Source organism: Calliopsis andreniformis, chromosome 3 (genome assembly GCF_051401765.1).
Source record: "Calliopsis andreniformis isolate RMS-2024a chromosome 3, iyCalAndr_principal, whole genome shotgun sequence".
Classification (NCBI taxonomy): Eukaryota; Metazoa; Arthropoda; class Insecta; order Hymenoptera; family Andrenidae; genus Calliopsis; species Calliopsis andreniformis.
In genome coordinates, this window is record NC_135064.1 from 27021957 (window position 1) to 27037130 (window position 15174).

General features: G+C 41.8%; 1 protein-coding gene across 1 annotated transcript in view; it reads left to right on the forward strand.

Annotated features, from left to right (window-relative positions):
• The window catches only part of LOC143177365 (uncharacterized), a 147683-nt gene that overhangs the window by 68842 nt on the left and 63667 nt on the right, over window positions 1–15174 (forward strand). The window contains exon 7 of the mRNA XM_076375238.1: window positions 7948–7980. Within this exon, the coding sequence (XP_076231353.1) occupies window positions 7948–7980 (33 nt within the window). The remainder of the gene's footprint in view (window positions 1–7947; window positions 7981–15174) is intronic.

Genomic DNA, 15174 nt, shown 5'->3' on the forward strand with positions numbered 1-15174 from the left:
AGCATTTAGGTAAATAAAGCTCGTATTCCACCCCTTTCTGAATGAATCTCAAATTGACTTTATCCCAACCATTACGTAACAGGCGTGCTACCCCCCAGTTGAGGGTGAGAATCGTCGGTGTGGCGAGGAACGAAAGCTATTCAGAGATGTGGCAAACAGTGGAGGCGTCGATGGATCGAAGATCGACGTACATTTTCCCCTCGAGAACGAATCTATGCACGGGCGCAACAAATCGTCTAATCAAGTAGATATATGACTGATAGAGGGAGGAGAGTAGTGGGGTGAAATTGGTTCTTGGCCACGAGTAAATCTCGCGCCCGTCAGGCGACGAGACGAGTCGGAGGCTCGGAGGGAGTGGCTTGAAAAAGGAGAATCTCAGATCGATTTCCTTTGGGATTTATGCGACTATTTTTTATCCTGATACCCCTGAAGCCGTTGGTGGAACGATAGAATGAGGATACCTGGCTCGGCGACGGCCGTTTCTCGGGTCACTCCTTCATTTCGCGCTTCACTCGGGGCTAACACGAAGATCCTTGGTTATTAATGTGCCCAACGGCGTGACTGAAAGTTCTTGCTAATTCATTCGGCTGATTCTACGGGAATCTTTCCTGCGTACATATACTTACGTATATACCTACATATGTACACGCCTATGTGCAACTACAACCGGGTGGTGAAACTTCGGCTCATCTCGAGCGCAGCTTCTTTTTGAATTAGACATCAGTCCACTGAAAACGGTGACCTCTTTGCTGCCAACTGCTACTTCTCGCCACTAGGACGGAGTTCGTAACTCCGCTCCTTGCCTACCGCTTCTCCTTTCCCTTTCAGATTTGAACGCTGGCGACTGCCGAGATCCTCCTATCCTCAGAAGCTTAATTAAGCTGTTACGGTTGTAGATAGACTTCTTTTTCTAATCCTCCGCCGTAATTAGACCAGTACAACATCTTGTCTGGTTCGCTAAGAGGAAGTCCTCCGGATGAACAGGTGAATAGAACTGAACTCAGAGCGCCTACTTATCAATTTAATCATATTCATTTTGCTGAGGATCTTGAGCTTTTCTTTAGGAAAGAAGTGCAACAATTATGAATACTGTTACCATAAGATCGATACTTGGAAACGAAATTGTTCTATCGATTGTACGCGAAGACTCGGTGGTCGAACCTCGTTAAGTGATGCATGTAGTATCCAAGAAAAGAGTTTTATTCTGGTCTTGGCTCCTCATGCTGTGTTCCCAAGATGTATCGTCAATATAGAATTCTATATCTTGCTTTTTTGGATTCTTTTCTTATTTCCCTTCGTCGGCTGTTTCCCAATACATCGTGACCCACATAAACTTTAGAAGTTGTACCAAAAGTATTGAAAATGGTCACAAAGTATTGTTTCATATTCTAGTCCACGTTCCTGAGTGTCTATGAAAACTGTAGCTTCTTTCCTCAAAAACTATAACATGCAAATATTTGCATTCTCATAATATATAAGGCTCAGTAATTAGTGTCAAGATTTCCCTACAATGTACCTCTATTCATCGAAAATGAATCTTTTCCCCAGTGATCGTACTCGGCACGCAATAAACAATTCCATTCCATCACCTACCATCGGGTGCAGCATTGCAATGTGCAGCGTCTAGGATATCCACCGGTTCATCTATCCACGGGTGATATCAAATGTCCCACCGTTCTCCAAATTCCACCGCAGAGAAAGGATCCAGGGTTTAATCGTGGCCGGATGCTCGCAGAGTTTGATAGAGTATCGGATAGCGCTTAACAAACGGCAAGTCGGCGTTCGGATCAGATATTATTTCGGGTCGAATTCATAGTTGGCCCATGGACGCGGGCCACAGAGAGCAGGGAAACGGAGAGAGGCAGATCGGTACGAACGGAGGATGCGATTTATCACTCATCGGTGAAAACGAGCGTAACACCGGCACCGTATAATTGCGCGTATATCGTTGACCCATAGTTATCGCCGATAACCGGAATCATCGATCGTACACACCCCTCATTTTCCGCACGATTTTCGATTACCATTCGACGCGTTTACGGCCCGTCCATAACCGCTGTGGATCGCGATACGCATTGGCAACCCTTGCACAACGAACATGCTGCGTTATTGCACTGATCGACGAACCTTTCAAACGGAGCACTGTGCTTCTGCTAGCGTTTTTTTGAAGGTGATGCTCGATCCACAAAGGCCGATTCGATTTGCGCGTTTTCTGCCTTTCATCCTCTTCAACTTAGTTCGTAGAAGGTATATTCTACTGACGAGAAGAGTTTTCCGAGAGTAACCCCGCCTTTTTAATGAGTTTTTGGTAGTTTGTGAAACTCAGAAAATGCATATACTCATAGTGTATTTTTTTTAGTCTAGGTGTTACCTTTTCTAAGTAATTAAAGTTGCTTCGTGCGCCATTTCTTCTTGAAAAGTTTGAAAATTTCTATTTTTATAGATCGTATATTTATTTACCCCTAGAAAGGAGTATTGACTGCTTTTTAACCTGAGGCCTATATCTTTATTCTTCAGACGAATCTGCAAACGAACCATGTACAATGTACATTATTGGAAAATACTATTATTGTCCTCTGTATAGTCAATTAATAGATGCAGAAAACGGTGTTGGTACTAAACAGTTTACTGTGTCAAAAGAACATAAAAGTACCAATTGTGAGATAGCTACTGGAGCGTTTCATAGCACGAAATTCACGAAATTCAGCCTTCCACCGTGAAAGTTTATGCATCACGTAAGAGTGTTCGTGCAAATTCTTTATATGGGCTCAATATTCGTTTTTATGGGCAGTTTAAACACTATCACTGCATTTGCCACTCGTGCCTACCCCTTGTTTCTTAGTCACCGTCACTTTCCACCGTATCCGTGGGCTCGAGTTTATGATTCCCAGTGAAAGATCGCGATATCGCGCGACCGACTTCCCACCCCTAGCCCCCTATGAGAAATCTCTTTCCCTTTGTGAATACTAGCCTTTTTACGGGACACGGGGCGAAACACGCGCCTGATATTCATCGTTTAAACGTGCGCCTAAATGAAATGAAAAATTGTTTCCCCTTCCCTACAGGTGGATTGAACGATACTTCTGGTTCCCTTTTATTATGCCTCTTGGTGATAAGGATCCGTGGATGTTCTCGAGGTTACGTGCGTTGAATTTTAAAACGCGCTTAGCGCCGATCTAGGGAAGCCCTACCGAATATATTCGACTTGAACAATTTCCGTCTCCTTTAATTGGATCCACTTCTATTAACGCCGTGTGCGAATTATCGCCTTCTACGACGGCACCAGGAATCTGAATGAAATATTTTTCATTTCACCCCAGCGAAATGAATGCCGAGACAAACGATAGGGACATGCATTTCATTCGTTATTGATACTTGAGTTCAGATAATCTACGCTCGGCCTATTTAAATAGTAGTTCCGCGTAATAGGAATCATACTTCAAAAGTAGTAGAATTATAATCTTTATTTTTTTCAAAATCAGCACGAAGCTTACTGAATTCTCGAGTAGCTGAGAAAGGAATGTAGTCAATTGTGTCAACATCAATTGATATGGCTGGTAGCTATTATCGCGAACATTAAAGGGTAGGTACATAGTTCTTTAGATTGAGGCGATAAACATTGCCGGAGAAGACTCTTGGCGTAAAAGCCTCTCGATCGTCAAAGTTATGTTACGTTACGAGCGATTAGTGCCTAGGTGGCTGACTATTTAAGAGCTTCGTATATCGTTGGCGTGCTGGTGAAGCCTACTTAAAACTTCTCGGTTGATGATCACAGTTGAACTACAACCTTATTGCTTGGAAAGACAATCCAGCGACTCTGTCTGTTGTCGGCAATATAGTTTATATTAAAGCTGCAGCTTTTTGTCTACATGGGACAGTAGATCGATATCGATTTAACGCAAAGTAGAAACGGAGGTCAGGGTATAGAAAGTCCATCGGTAGATCAAAATTGCATCACAATCGGCTTTAAAATTACGAAGGGACTTTTTCTCTTATAAATTGATCCTTTGAACCTTCAATTTGAGCATTCGTTTGTTTTCATGTCCCTTTTTATTCGATGCTTCTAGTACTACTCGCGGACCGATGATTTCAATTTTCTCACAGCGGAATACCTTCGAACGAGTGGATTTGGCAGAAGTGTTACTGCGAAGCGGTTTAATTAACGCAAAATATTTTGTCACGACAATGAAATTGCCTTTGTCCCGTGGCTGGTAGTCATGGTAACATCGATGAATTCGGGGAGAAATTTCCTCAAGGGTGAAATGCACTCATTCCATATCATTATTATTTTATCCAGCCAGGATTCAAAGAAGCGTAGTATTTTCGTTTACTGATTTTTAATTACCGTTAAATGATACATATTTATATTTCATTACGTCTGTCAAACATTTGTATAGCTTTAGGAATGAAACTATTTTTATGCAGGATATTCCATAAAAAGCTTTAAAAAATCATTTAATTTGCAAAGTAGTCAGTTGTAATTTCTTATTGATCTTTTATCTTTTTTCTAACACTGTAATCGGTATAATTTTCTTATGTTTGTGATTTAAAAAATGTGGAATATTTCCTTGAAAATGTGGTTTTTGTTAATGTCTGAATGCTTTCATTGAACTCTGGCTGTCATTAATGTCCTATTAAGCTCCGCTACCAGCAACAGATCAAAATTCATAATAGTTAATATTGCTCCCCTGGCACAAGGGAAATTCGAGAGTAGAATTATTGCTGACGGATTCAATTTTGCTTCGGTTTTCAGTACGTTCCGACTCCGTGTGTCATAAATTCCATCTCATTCGCTAGGGACAATCGTTAAGGGAGTTAATGGCCTCGGCGGATCAAATTTCGAGACGACACGGTTGTTCGCGGGAGAAGAAAGCACGCGGCGAAAGTTAATGGCGTTGGAGAGCGTGCAATCAACTGCGCAAGTGGATTATAAACGTGAATACGTCAAATAGTTGAATGGAAACGCACCCCTCGACCCTTTAGTCTGATTTTCTACGCCCAACATAAACGAGGGTTAAAGCTTTATTAAATCAATTTGGTTGTTGAGTCGACAATGGTCATGGCATTGGATACTTTGTTGAATTATTAGTCTGATGTATTGAAACCATTCAGATATGATTAGCAGTGAATGCAATGCATTATGTATGAAGCTATGAATAATATTCATTCATAGAATTTTAAATTTCAGTGCATAGTTACGCCTGAAGATCCCACTAATGTACTTTCTTTGTTTTTCTTTAGCAAGATGCGATTTAAAATTTTCAAATTTTATGATATTCCAATTTCTGGATTACAAGGCCTAGAATAGTGTTTATGAGAATAAAGAAATTACTAAGCAATGTCCAACAGAAATTCTAGTAAATTTAGTGTGACGATCAACGTAGATATTAATCTCAAGAGAAAGCTTACGATACTGTATATGGAACATTCTACAGTTTACTGATCGCTTCAATCACTCTGACTTATCAGTTGCTGCTTAATGACCTGTTTATGCATCATTAGAATGAAAATTGTAGTCTACAGATCTCTACTATACTTATTCTTCATTCCAATACTTACATATCCAAGCATGCTTAATATCCGAAGAAAGAAAGAAGCAAAGGCCTCTCCTTCTACGTACAGGGAATAATTGATAAAGGGCTTTAATCACCCGGGGAGTTGCAAAATAATTTAACTCGGTAGAGCTCCATCCTGCCAGACATTGTCCGCCCGCACACCGTTCAAGCTCATCATCTCATCATGGTATCTCTGTTGAGAAGTAATTGTTTCGCATTTACGTAGTTAACCGTACTCTTGGCCGAAATAATGCGAACAATTAGCGAGTATCTATACTTAACGTTTTCATAACAAAAGAATTTTCCGCACTGAGAAGAACGTCAACGCTTCAACTCGTTTATTATTCCAGGCCCATAAGAACTCCAACGAAATCCTCTGAGGCCAGATTGCTATCAAGATTTTTCTCTCCCTAAATTATCAGAACAACCCTTTCGAGGATCTCTTTTGATCTTTCAATGACCCAGCCAGAAGTTTCTCATCTTGTCGCCGAAAAGATTGATTAGCATTCTTAAGAACAAGAACTTTCGCCGAGGGACAAACTTTTAGATACAATTAGCGATGGCGAAATTGAATTCTAATTCCATTAGGACCCTGGAGATCCCTTCTTGCCGCGTTGCTTACATGTTAACACGATTTCTTAAATATAACTCAGGTTTCGTGCTCTCGTCGCCCCCTTTGACTGGCTTTTCGCACCAACGTAATATAGGTTTTCAGGAAGAAGTAATCTGGAGCCTCGAATAGGTCGAATGTCCTCGCGGAGGGGTATCTAATGAAGTGTACGTGAGAAACAAGTCATCGGTGGGTAAGAAGACCCGCGGGAGGGCAAACAACGAGACCGCAGGCGTGAACCCTGCGGCGAGGGAAACCTCAGCCACAGTCGTTGGAAAAGAACTTGCAGAAGTTTTTCTGCTCCACCCTCCAATCTGTAGCTTCCTTTTCGCACGTGCTACCATGACGAAACGACTCTCGGTATTCGAACATTCCCCCTTTCTGGCGAATCATCAGCCACTTTTGTCGGGAACTTTCGCTAAGTTTATCTATCTCCGAGGCACGGCTCAGACTTGATCGAGTTTGATTAAAGGAACGTTGGAAGGAAACCAAGTGAAGTGTTTTAACAAACTTGTTTTGCAACTAGGGGGTTCTGTATGTATAATTTATTTAGAGGGGGAATTTTAGGACAGTCCAAGTTCTTTCTGCAACTTTCGTAGCGAGTATTTTGCGTGGTCTTAGATTGAACTTTCACAATATTCAAAGCTCTTGAAATATTCAAGACTTCCAAACCTTCAAAACTTTTAAACCTATTTTATCTCTGACGCAGTCTTAAAGTAATTATATTTGTCATGTATAGCTCTCCCCTACAACTTCAACTTCGAGTTTATAAGCACCCACTCTTGATTAAATATCACTTTATCGTTTCCCTGTATATTAACCTCTTTTATTATCATTTTTCTCTGACTTTATTAAGAAGCATACGTTTCATCATAATTGGTTATATTCGCGTGAACGACGCCGCGCAGAACATTAACGAACTTCTAATTACCAGCATCGGAGTAGCACGGAGATTGTGTTGAATCTCAGCAGGAGCCGTATTTTCATCATAATTAGCCCCGCGACCGGTCGCTACAGCCGGTTTCTTGTCCGACCACGCGTCATCCTCCTCTACTCAATCGCTTTTCCGCTCGCGTTTCGCTCCACCCGTCGTGCTGGGACAAAGGCGGCCGAGCCACCCACGATATTCAACATTCGTTGTCGACCCACGGATGTCTTTGTTCGCTGGCGCGTTCCTTGTTCGCGGCAACTTCCGGTTTGCAAAGTTTAGCTACGTGCGCGCAATAAAACCGAGGATCGGACAAAAAGCGCGTGCCGCAACGCGCGGCGCGACGCCCCACGATGAAAGCAATTTCAGGACACACGTTGCACCCATTACGAGAGCGAAACCGCGTCAACTTCACGAATTTCTCGTTATTGCTTGATAACCACTTTGTGTTTCAACGTTTTGGAGTTATTAATTGACTGCGTGGAATTCGACCGGTGAAGCTTGATTGTTCGTCGGGATTTCAAAAGGTTTTCATTTTTAAATACTCGAGCTTCCACATATTCGAATTTTAGCCCTTTATAGACGCGCGTTTAGATAGAGGCATAAAAAACTATTTAAATCTGAATGGTCTCGTCCGTGAATATTTAAATATCCAAATTTTTTTCATTTCAATAATTGGTATTATCTCGTAATTACTCGCCAGAAGTTGTAAAAAGTGTGACATCAGCGTATTCTGCTCGAAGGCTCAAATTATTTCAAATCCCATTTTATATTCACTGTAAACTGTTTTTCGTTCTTCATAGTTGTAGCTGTGTGAGACGTGAAAATTAATGTGGTTCTTTTTCTACTTTCAGGTCTGGAGGAAGTTAAATACCAACGGTCTCAAGGTAAGAGAAATTGCTAATGAATGTACGTCAATCTATTTACGCCGACTAATAAATAATGCACCAGAAAAAAGGTGCTTTAACTCGATTGGAAGATAAGATTGAGTGGCTCGTGCTGTTCAAACAGAGGCAATTGTTCATAAGCCTTTTCTCTCCGTAATGCGTCCCTCGCGTTTCTAGCCAGATTCGTTCCATGCGTCAACCATTTCAAGTGTTACACACAGGGTAATCGTACCGTGAAATCCACTATATCTAGCAATTATTATCTCTGGAGAAATTAATTTTTCCCTGGCCGTTGGACAGTAACGCGCATTGTTCACAGTCGAAAGGACTGAAAATTCAGGGCTTCTGTGTGGCGAATCGAGGTAATTTCTATCTGCCCATTTTACGGCAAAAAAAAAAAAAAATTTGAAAGCGTCGCTAAAACGAAAATGTCTGACTTTAACCGTATCGTTTCCCTGAATCGATGCAGGAACAAAAGTTCGCTCTTCCCCACCGTAAATTCGTTTAAATTTATTAATTTCACCCAAACGCGACTGGAAACCCAAAAAGCGAAGCTTCACTGCTTTTTCCTTTTCAAGTTTCTCCATTACAGAGTTGGTATCTTGCTTTTGTTCCTTCAAAAAAGAAAACAGAACTTGGCGAAACTAAAAGTAGAATTAAAATCCAAGATTTCCTCGTAACGATCCGTGTTTTGTACGAAACTTCGTCGAACGTTGGAAGAACTTCTGTTTCGGTGGTGCTTGCCCTCGTATTCGTTTAATCGTTCATTAAAAAATCGCTTAAATCCCTTAGAGGAGATTCAATTTGCTGCTAGTTATCTGTAAACAGGTTCCCCTGTAATCTTACAAGCGAAAACGGATTAATAAGCGAAACCTCGACTGTTACTACTTAGAACTTAAAATTGACTTTCGCTGAAGTTTCTTATTAAATGAAATTTTGCCTGGGAACATTGACTCAGAACGGTTTTCAGGAAACAAAATTTACAGAGAAGTAAGTAAAAAGTTACAGAACAACTCAAAATACAAAGGGGTTAGCAAGTAAGAACTGTATTATTGAGGAAATTTTTCCGTATTTACAGACTTATTTTTATGACGTAACATTTAATTTAGGACCACTGACTTATTTTACTCTATCTAGTAAACTTTCATAAGTCTCTATTATATCCTTTTAGATCGACCTCTAGAACCCCCAATATTCCAGCTTTGCATTCTGAAACATCATGCAAGTACATACAGTAAACTCTTCTATAACGCGGTACTCGCATAACGCGATTTCCATATAACGCGGAGCAGAAATTACGACGGTCGGTAGTCTTAAAACGCGATGTCTCTATAATATGTACATTTTTACGGTTTAAATTAATGGGAAATCCCCCTCTTTTCCACATAACACGGTACGAATTATTCTAATTTATACTAATTCTGAATTTCTTATAACGTAGTACTAATTAATCGCGTTATAGGAGGGTCGACTGTAGGAACACTTGACCATGGCCAGTGTTCCCATGAAAATTCGTCAAACTACTGTGCACCTTTCGCTCGTTAATGCCACGTTTCACCTTGTCCTGGCGAGGTCGACTACTTGGCTAGCGAGAAGGAGAAAATTTCGAATAAAACCGTCTGTCTAACTCACAGAGAAATAAGCCACTCCAACTTCAATCCGTTCCGGCTTACAAGAACTGCGATGTTTCCGCTCTCTTTATTAAATCGCCTTTTCCTGCTGAAAAAAAGTAGCGTGGAGGCGGGCGAGACCAGGCTATCGCGTCCTGTTTCGTGAATTTGGCGAAAGAGAGAAAAGGAGGGGACAGGAAACAGAGCGAGAGTGGAACTTGTTCCGCTCACCTCTTGGCGAAGATCCTCTGGAACCGTCTCTCTGTCTCTTTCCCGCCGTTTCTCTACTGGCTTTATCATACAACACGCCAGGCCTTGAAGTTTTAATGAATCGAAAGAAAAAGTTTCGCAGGCCGGGGAAGGTTAATTTCATCCTGTTGAAACTGGGGAAAAAAGGCGATGTTACGTCTTGAAGCATTTAATCGCGCCGCTATTTGCCCCGGCCGGACTCTACCTCCACTTCGTTTTATTTGGATCACTTTGAAACGGGTAATCTCCTTAAGCGCTTTCCTCGCGCGCCTCGACAAAAACAGCTGATTTATTTTCTGAATTCGACGGTCGCCCGAAGGAAGATTGACGTGTCTTCTGTATCTTGAAACGGAATGGGATATCAGACTGCATAGGAGAGATTTTGCCAGGTGCATATTTAATATTGAAGTAGGCGAAAAGAAACGAGTTTAGAGATTGTTCAGATAGAACAGAAATAGGATGAATGTGAGAAGATGAGGTAGGGAGAAATGAGGAAGGAAGAGGAAATAGGATTTCGAAAAGAGAAAAATGGGAGGAATGATGGAGGGTATAGAGAGGAAGCATGAGGGAGACTTAGAGGCAAGAAAAGAAGAGGTACATTGAGAAATAATAGGTGGGTTAATGGGACAGGGGAAAGAGAATTGGAGGAGAGAAAAGTGGTATGGTGGAGTAAAGGAGTGATAAGATGAGAGAAACTTGGGGGAAGAAAGGTAGAGTATTCAGCAGAAGATAGAAGAAAAAGGATTATAAAAAACAATTAAATGACAAATGTAAACATCGTCCTGTTTCCACTTGAAATTACATCTCCTACATTTGCTGAAACTTTTTATTGTCATAACGCTAAAAAACATACACTTCGTCGCCCAGGGGTAAAGTAAAAATACACTCTGTACATGCAAAGCAAACCCCCAGGGACGACTCTGCAATATTTGTACGTATGGACGAAGGTCTTATTTGCCTACAAGGTTTCTCTCTAGATCAGAGGAACGTTCAGCTGGGATTTTCTTGTAGACACAGGAATAAAGTTTGTTGATTAACAAAGAGAAGTTTACCCTTGTTCGTAACAATATCTGACCTTTGAATTCACCCAGTACAAATCTAAACGTCCCTTGATTACACATTGTTAACTTACTCCTCGCCCTATTTTCCCACCATTTAAGCTATCTTTCAACCCCTGATATACTCAGATCTCGCAGTTACCCATCAGCTAGTACAAACGACGCGAAGCATCAGCTTTAAACCAAGAACAATAATGGCATCAACTTTGCTCGGCTCGTTTACCCGAACCGTTACATAGAAAACGAAGAAGCAGCTTCCCAGTTGAACAATAATTCCTCCAGTCAACACTTTTTCCTCTGGCCAGCTAACAGATAGAGGTAATCGGCAAAAACGGACACAGAATAATCGGGGGCTGCGAAGAATGATAACGACTGAGCTTCGCGAATTCTCGCAAGCTGGGAAACTTTGTCTTCCTTTATCCAGGGATTAACACTTTTACGGCGGCATTTCGAAATGAAGAAGTCGCTGCGATTCGGCGTCACGACACCATGATTGAGCGACTTGGGGGTCGAGTCACCACGTTTATGGAAATAAATTTCGACGGGCCTCGAATACGCGACGCGTGTGCGCCGTTGTGCTGGCTAGTTGGGGCGGAAGTTGCGCCCGTGGCACCGTGGTCCTCGAATTTCTGGTAATTCTCGAAGTAGGGAACCGTGTACAAAAGCCGCTGGTCGCGCTCGCGTGCACGCGTTCGTGATTTATGAAACGCGCTGTAATTGACTTACATTACCATGCAAATTGCCACGGTCACGATACGATGCAAAATGCTTGTCCGATTCTTACGAAAACCCTTCTTTCTCTTCTCTACCTTTTTTTTCTTCTTTTTCTTTTTGCTGTTTTGTTCCGTTTCGTTCACCGCCGTGTACAATTAGTTAGAGGTTTCACGCTCGAGAGGTATTTGTACACAATCGCACGACACACGGCAGTTCGCCTTTTTTTTCTGGAGCACAGCAACGTTGTCAATAAATGCCTGAACCGCTATCGCGTGTCCTGGCTTATATTTTTCGCTGGCGAGAATATTTTTATCCGTATGCATAACGGGGATACGAGTGTTTCACTGCTATTTTTAAGCCACAATGTACTTTTATTTCGAAATACCATGTGTGTCAGTGAACGTTTAGCCCTCTAACGTGAAGAAACTCTTGTTCCCTCGCTGAGGTCACGTGCTATTCGCGAGAACGATCATGCGTCGAGTATCTGGGAAAGATTTATCATGGAACTTCGAGAATTCTTGCGGACTTTTAAACGCGTAGCTTGATTATTAATCCTTGTAAGATGGCTGGGGTTGAACTTGCCATTAATTTATGGATTAAAGAATGTTGCTTTAAGGCTCGCCGTAATATATGTACAGCTGTTTTCAGACTGTTTCTTTAGAGAATCTTCCTGTGTGAAATAATTCACTGGTATACCATGTGTTCGAAAGAAAAAAGTTTCAATGTTTTAAGTATATACAGTACCATCTATAAATAATACAACCTAGAAACTTGTCGCAAACTGTTTACTTTTTAATTAACAGAAGACACTGTTTTTCAATCTAAAATAAAAATTCAGAAATCCAATTTCCGACATACGTTATTTAAATGTCAAAGGTCGATAAAAGTCCAGAGGTCATTTAAAATGTGAAATTTAATTTGAAATTCAGACATTGGGAAGTATGTTAATCCTATGTACCTATATGCAAGAATTGCAAAGAATTACAGCTCCTATGTTTGTTCTCCTCATAAATGTCCCTATGAAATCCTGTTTACTACGCACACATTACCCAGGTAATTCTTGATGTGAATGGAGTGCAAAAAAAGTAAGCTTGGTGCATTTACGAGAGGAGCAAACTCCGAGAAGGTTTCTTGCCCTTACTCTGTTATGAATTTTGCATACATTAAACAGAAACGTTACGTGAAATTTTCTATCACTGACTGATATTCCTATTCTTGGAGTGCGTTTAAGTTTCCTCCTCTTATGTGCTCGTGCTCGATCCAGAAGTGGGACCTCCCAACTTTAATCGCCCAAAACTGGAAACGAGACCTCGTGGTGTGAAAAGGTAAATAACTTTCATTTCTTTCGACAGGGCACTACATATGTTCTCTTGCGCCACACCTTCGAACTATAGGGCGTTCCCAAACAGGTCACCCGAAGGCGAACATACTAGGTCACAGAATTCACTATGTATTCTATTACAGCGATGAAATCATATTTCACAAAGAAATGAAATCGATCGCATAGACTTGAACTTCAGCGTCCCATATCAAAGAACCTATTCTCCTCGGCGAGCAGCTTGGAGCGCGCGATCGGCAGGGAATCTCGGTGGAGTCATAAATGACCCAGTTCGAGCCGATTTTAATTCTATCGTACGTATTGGATTAGTTCCTGGTAAGACGTGTTTAATCCAGCCAGCTCGGCGGGCGCACGAAATTTTACGAGCCCCGGGCTGCTGAATTTCCTTTCTTTGTTTCAGCCCCCTTCTGCCGAAGCGGGCACGTGACCCACCTCAGAATGAACCGGCTGTGCCCGCCGGTGGAACAATATCTGTGCGCCGTGTACGCGTGCGCGCTTAGCAACCCTCGGGCGTACACTTCTGCTCGTCCACCCACCCCCACCGATACAATTAAGGAAGCGCAATAGATCCACCGCCGAACTAGAAGAAATAAACTCTTTGACAGTAAATCGGTGGAATCGCGCGAGAGAACTTTCTTATCCGTTGACTTCCGCCGACTCCGACCTCGTTCCGTTTCTCTTTTATCGTTGTTCCTACCAACGAACCACGTTTCCGGTTTATCACGCGCGTCTTCGAGACGCTGTCGGCGATAGCCTATCCACCAGGGGAGTGGTAAAATAGAATCCGACTTGAGGTGTTCGGTTCATGTGAAACCTTAATACTTGCGGAGAAAAGGGTTAAAAATATGTGCAAGCTTCAAGGTCAGCTAATTACGTGTAGACACTTTCTATAATTATATCTAGCATTCGGTAGGTCAAGTTAATTAGTCATGCCTATAGCTAAATTGAGAGCCTAAAAATATATTACTCTGGTAGAGTAATCTATGAATTGTAATAAGAATTCTAAATTTGAATATTTCAGCCCCGAGTTATTATTATCTAAGGCTTTCGAACTATGTCTTTTAGTATTCCTTAAATCTCCGTCTTACAATGAGAATTATTGGAATATGATCTTAACCTACAATTCGGAGCTATAGTCAAGTAGGACAAATGTTTCTACACGAACTATTTTCTATTATTTTAGTGTTCTCATGTCTGCTCCAAGATTTCCCTCAATATTTTAAAATATTCTAACTATATTATATTCAGTCAGAATTCAGTACACTGAGATATCTCTGAAACGAAAGCAACCCTAACGTATGGTTCCAGGGTTTAGCTATGCATTGCATCATAAGCTGAGAAATCCGACTTCATTCAACTTCCGTCATTCCGCCCCGTGAATCTTTGATTGTTTCCAGTCTAGGGTAAGCTGATCCGCGTGAATCCAGTTACTCTTCCAGACGCAGGTGAAGGATATCGCGTTCGGCGATTTATGCGTGGACGCAAATACAAGAAGGGAGCTGGCTCCGTTGAGAAATCTCTACGAGCATAGTTGATCATTTGTGACCGCGCTCGTAGTTCACTCCGCCGAGATAAGTGCATATTCGTGTGAACGATGTATCCTTTCTTGCGGTTATAAGGTATGCAATCAACGCGTACCAGCCATTTGGTATAGCCACATACAGCCCCGCTAGGAAATCCTGCTGAAAATTGGCGTGGCTCGCGCTCCCTTGGATCATGCTCCCCATTCGTTTCTATATGCTGTGTTATGTGCTTTCCGCCGCCACTAGATTAAACGGAATTAAATTCATCTTCACAATTTTTCTCTTATTTATAACAATTACACCGACCGAATGGAAGGATCCAGCGAATAGGGTGAATGGACACGAAGCTCGAGAGAAATTAGGTAAAGGGAAATAGGATCGTCAGTTACGAAAGTTGTAGGAGTTAAGCTCTCGTTCGTTTGCTCGTCCATTCATAATATTCCTACGTGGCTCGCTAGTTTTTCTCCCATGTAATTCCGGTCGGACGTGGAATTCGCGGACACGAGGCCCTTAAGCTTCCTACCCTTGTATGTTCAGACAAAGCATGGCCTGCTCCTAATGTACAATAATTCATCGTCGCGGTTACCGTCGCGGCTTCCGTAAGTTTCAGCGTGTAACGCGCCGCAACAAAAACGGTAACTTCACAACGACCCTGCGTCTCCAGTAGGTGTCGTCAAAAAGTTTCGCACAATGACACTAGA